Below are 5493 nucleotides of genomic sequence, written 5' to 3' on the forward strand. Positions count from 1 at the left end.
CTGTCACCTTATCGGTGAGATATTTTATGTTCTCTTCTAATTTCTTGATATTTTGGCTTTGCTTTATTAATTCTTGCTCTTTTACATGATTGTTGTCTTCCAGTTGCCTGATTCTGGCCTTTAAAGCCTGGTTTTCCTTTTCAGTTTGGTCACAACGGTTTTGTAGATGCGTGAATTTCTTTTGCATTATTTCCCACTTTTCCTCCCAGAAGGCTTCCATCTTTTTGGTCATTTCTGATTCAAATTCTTCATGGGTTTGTGGAGAGTTTCCATTTCCTTTGGAAGGTTTTGGAGCATTTTCTTGTGTATCGTCTTCTATCTCCTCTGTATTTTGTATTTTGGCTCCGTAGAATGTATCCAAAGTCACCCCTTTCTTCTTATTTTTCTTGGGATTTTGGGGCTTCTGTGCTTCTGTGGAGTTTGCCATCTCTGAATGGGGAGGATTAGCTTTTCTTATCTCTTTCTGGTGTTCAGAGGCTTTAGTCCTGGGCAGATTGTCGGTTCTATGAGCTTTCCCTGGGTTAAACTGAGTATGCCTTAAGGCAATGATTTTCACTGGAACTGGAATGGAAGGGTCGGGCCAGGGGGCCACACTCTCCCCTGGCTCTCTCTGTTTCCCTGCTGCTAAGGTGCCCCCTTGACTGGACTGGGTCGGGTTGCTTTCCAGAAGTTGCCTTCAGAATAGCTGGCCGTGAGGCTGTTTTGTCGGCCCTGAGGATTTCTGTTGTTTCAGAGGACCCTGCTCTCTGCAGGGGAAGGGGCTGCGGCTTCCCGGAGCTCCAAGGGCAGTGACTTTCACTGAGACTTGGATGGCAGGATCCAGCTGGTGAGGCTGTCTTGCCAGCCCTGAGGGTTGCTGTTGTTTCAGACTACCCTGCTCTCTGAGGGGGGCAGGGCTGCAACTTCCCAGAGCCTTGGACTCTGCACTCCTACCCCTTAGGTCCAAGTGGTCTCAGGTTCTGGCTTTTGAGGGGGGGCCTTACCTTTTGATCCAGGTCCAGGTCCAGGAGGAGGATTCCCAGGGTCTATGCTGTTGATTGTTTTGAATTTCGGCACCTTAGGAGCTTATAGTTTGAGATCAGTCGGGAAGGGTTTCCAGAGATCTGAACTTTAGCTTTCTCTAAGCCACCATCTTGATCGGAAGTCAGTACATTTCTTAAGTACAACAAACTTATATGCAAGCTTAATGATTTTTTTAAAAACCCTTACCTTCCATAAGGAGTCAATGCTGTGTATTTGCTCCAAGGCAGAAGAGTGGTAAGGGCTAGGCAATAGGGGTCAAGTGACTTGCCCAGGGTCACACAGCTGGGAAGTGTCTGAGGCCAGATTTTGAACCTAGGACCTCCCATCTCTAGGCCTGGCTCTCAATCCACTGAGCCACCCAGCTGCCCCTAAGCTTAATGATTTTCTTTGGTATTTCCAGAAATGTCACCCATGGGTTAGTGTCACAAAGTGACAAGTCTATTAAGAACAAGGTGTTCTTTGGGTTCTAACTTATAAAATCATAAATTATGAATACACATAATTAAGATTCTTTTGTGTAATCAAACAATGGACACAATTAGTTCAAAATAAATGCATTTAATGTGATACCATCCAAAGAACAAAAGCAACAAATTGTCTCCTGTAAGAGTGCAATATACTTTTCAGTAACTGTGCATAAAATCAGGGAGGGAAATGAAAAGAACCAGAATAAACTCAGAGTGGGGTGGCAATTTGGGAACATGTTTGGTCCTAGTCAACTCAATTATTTCATAAATGAGGGCCCTCTTGTCACTTATCTTCATTGGGTATGATAAAGCTCTTCATCCTAGGTACAAGCTCTCTACTGGTAAGGTCACTCATCTAGGGTTTCCAGTCCTGTCTTTTTCCCCAAAGAAACTCCCAACAACAAAAGCTTATTTCTTCCTCAATTATAGAATATATAACATATCTGAGCTATCCTTTGTCCCAACTCACTGGGCCTATTCTCTGCTACATATATCTTCTTGTTTTCTAAATTTGGCAGATTCTTGTCATATGCAATACCATGAAAAGTTTAGAGAATAGAAGTTAATGAAATTCACAAAACTCTTTCATTCCTAGAGACAAACAGAAAGTTCCTTCTATAGAAATGGAATTTTCTTTCATTGCTGGATCCTCTTCAAATGTCAGGACTCAGATCTCTCAGGATTGTCTGCAGAACCTATTAGTCATCAGTTTCTCTTATGTTTTAAAAGACCACCAAGGGATAATGGTTGGATGTTCTGTTATTCCATCAAACTTGATGAAAGAACTTTTTATTTCATAGTGACTTAAAAGTTTAGAACCAACTGTCCATTTTATTTAAGGCTTTAAGACATCATTTTCTCTTTAATTTACCCTCTCATTCTCTAAAATGATCACCTGACCCAGTGGTAAATTAAATCATTAGGAATCTTCTGAAAAATTCCAACTTTCTTCTATGCAATGTGTGGAGTGAAAATCTAGGAGATCCGTACTATAAATAAGTAGAGAGGGAAGCCAGATATAATGAAGGCATATTTGGCTATATTGCAGGTTCATGGGGGAAGAGGGATGAGAGGTAGGGATAGGGAAAGAGAAAGGGCCCTGAGGATTCTGTAAAAAATAGACTTGAATACAAGACTACAATCCCCCCAAGCCTTTGCTCCACTTCCCCAAAATGCTTTGTAATCTCACGGGAATTCTGAGGTGGGCCGAGATCGAGGAAGGATTTAAGCTGGTGGCAAAGGTTTTTGGGTCCTCTTTTGGACTTCCGTTTTGGAGCAGACACATCTCTTGCGTGATGTGAGGTTATTTTGTCTAGGCCTCTGGCCTAGGCACGTGTTTTTTCTTATTCTGTATTTTCTTTAATCTTTAACCTTTAATAAACCTCTAAAAAATATAATACTCCTTGCAGAGAGAAACTAATTTCTACCTGCCTCAGTCTCCCCATATTCCCTAAATTTTAATCTTTACAATTCTCAGAGAAACAAGTGCCCACATGAAGAGAGAATTGATTCCAAATCATAGGGAAGAGTCAATACAGAGCATATCACATTATTAAAAAATATTTCATAATCACCCTATTTCATATCCTGGCTTCCTGGGAATATCCTTCAAATTAACAAATTAGGAACAGTGAAAGTTCAGTGTTCCAACCTTTTTTTTTATAAAATACTTCAATCCAGGACCATTTATACCATGTCAGTCAGTCAAATGAAAGAGGAATGGAGTTATTCTTTACTCAAGAACAAGCTTGCCTTATGAGTTTCTCAGGAAGAGGGCAGAGGGAGACATTCAGAAGTGAAGAGCAGGGAGGGTTTTTGGGAGGAGGGGGAAAAGGGGGAAGTTAGCAGGTTTTGAAGCCACAAGAGTTTATTTCTAAGCACTTTGGAAGAGTATCTATCTTCACCTTATTTAGAGGAATCACCATTTTCCCCTTCCAAAGAAATCTACCTTTTTTCATTACCAGAGTTACAAAGGTACTTTATTTGGGTATATTACTTTTGCTAAAAAGAAGAGAGGCAGCTAAGCTGTTTTTCAAATTGAGCCTCTTTACCTCCTGAGGATATTGGAGTGCAGTCCAAATATTATTCTCAGAATTACACACTTAATCTCACCCAAAATCTCACCCCACACAAAAAGAAAAATGTAGAAAAGAAAGAATGGGCAAAGGATTCAGGAAAGAATATTGTTCACTGGTAGTTTAAGGAAATCTTCATGAAGAAGGCAACAGTTGAATTTTGAAATCCAAACAGATTTTCAACACCTCAGAATGTCATTCATTCCAGACACATAAGATAATAGGCCTAATGGCATGGAGAAGAGAAGCCAATATTTGAGTTTTAGGGAGACTCCTTCTACAACTATATTGTTATATAGAAATAACTGTTTTATCCAGGAGACTAATCCATTTTCTTTCCATTTCTCTGCCAACTGTAAGCATTTGTAGTTGGTCTGTACTGAGTCAATTATTAAATTCAAGCACAGGTTTTCTCATGTGATATATCTATCTAATATTTTAGATGTACAATTTCTTCATTCAGTAAAATAATTTATTGCTTAGTCTTGATATATTGATTTCCCTGTTGAATAGACAAAACATCCACTATTACTTTACTTTTAAAATTCTTATTTTGCTTTGTTGTATGTAGAACACTCTAATCATAAATTCATTTACATATTAATGTTCTCAAATCTTAATACTATCTTCTTGGGGGAAAATTACTCTTTTGATTATCCTACAGAGTGCAATTTTGATTTTTGTGTTTCTCAGACTATAGATTATGGGGTTCATGAATGGTGGCAATATTGTATAGATCATTGAAATCAGAAGATTCTGGATTGGTGATGTGTCTGATAATGGACCTAGGACTGTGATCACAGCAACAAGAACAAGTAATAATAAGACAATCAACTGAGGAGAACAGGTGGACAAAGCTTTGTAGCGTCCTTCCACAGAGGGCATTTTAAGTACAGTGGAGAAGATGTAAGTATAGGATATAATTAAAAAACCAAAGCAGAATAAGAGTAAAGTTGAACCAATGGCTAGGAACACATACTCAGTATTACGAACCTCAGAACATGAGACCTTCAAGATATGAGGGATATCACAAAAAAATTGTTGGATCACATTTGATCCTGAGAAAGGTAAGTGGAACATGTTCCCTGTATGTATAGCTGAATAGAAAAAACCAGTGAGCCATGAACTGGTTGCCACACAAATGCATCGGGCTGGGGTCATTATTACTTCATAGTGCAGAGGTTGACAGATTGCCACAAAGCGATCATAGGACATGGCAACAAGCAAAGCAACCTCTGTTGCTGCAAAGAAAATAAAGAAAAATATCTGAAAGGCACAACCAAGCAAAGAAATGGTTTGATTTTTTGTCAAGGAATTCACAATGAATTTCGGAACAGTGACTGAGATGCAGCCAACATCCAATAAAGATAAGTTACACAGAAAAAAGTACATTGGGGAGTGAAGGTGTGGATCGGTGACAATGGCAGCAATAGTGAGAAAATTACCCATCAGGGTTGCCATATAAATCAACAAGAATACCACAGCATGTAAGACCTGCAGCTCCCGGGTGCTGGAATATTCCATGAGGAGGAATTCCATAATGATACTGAAATTACCCATGTTTACTTGTGTCCCATAATTCATATTGAAATAACATCAGTGGTGGATACAAGATTCTAAAAGAAGAGAGAAAATAAAAACACCTAAATACAGAGAAAATTCAGGAACTATTCATTCAACACTATCCATGTCGCAAGGACAATCAGCCAAATTTAAAAATCTGGATTAATGCCATGTTGGTAGTAGCACTGGCAATGATAAATATGGACACCATGTCCTAGAGCAGATGCCTGGTAACTCTAGAAAATTTTTAAAGATATATAAATATGTGTCCAAATACAAAAGAAAACAGATGCATATCAGTACCAGTGCATAACTATTAAACAGCTCAGTTTTGACAATATATTTTTCCCAAAGATATAAAAGAA

At 38.9% G+C, this 5493-nt stretch overlaps 1 protein-coding gene across 1 annotated transcript; it reads right to left on the reverse strand.

Moving 5' to 3' along the window:
* Window positions 1-4174: 4174 nt before the first annotated feature.
* On the reverse strand, window positions 4175-5125 carry LOC100028568 (olfactory receptor 14I1-like). The gene has a single exon (XM_001378533.2). It carries the CDS (start codon window positions 5123-5125, stop codon window positions 4175-4177), a length of 951 nt encoding a protein of 316 aa, XP_001378570.2.
* Between the last annotated feature and the right edge of the window lie 368 nt (window positions 5126-5493).

Source organism: Monodelphis domestica, chromosome 6 (assembly GCF_027887165.1).
Source record: "Monodelphis domestica isolate mMonDom1 chromosome 6, mMonDom1.pri, whole genome shotgun sequence".
NCBI lineage: Eukaryota > Metazoa > Chordata > Mammalia > Didelphimorphia > Didelphidae > Monodelphis > Monodelphis domestica.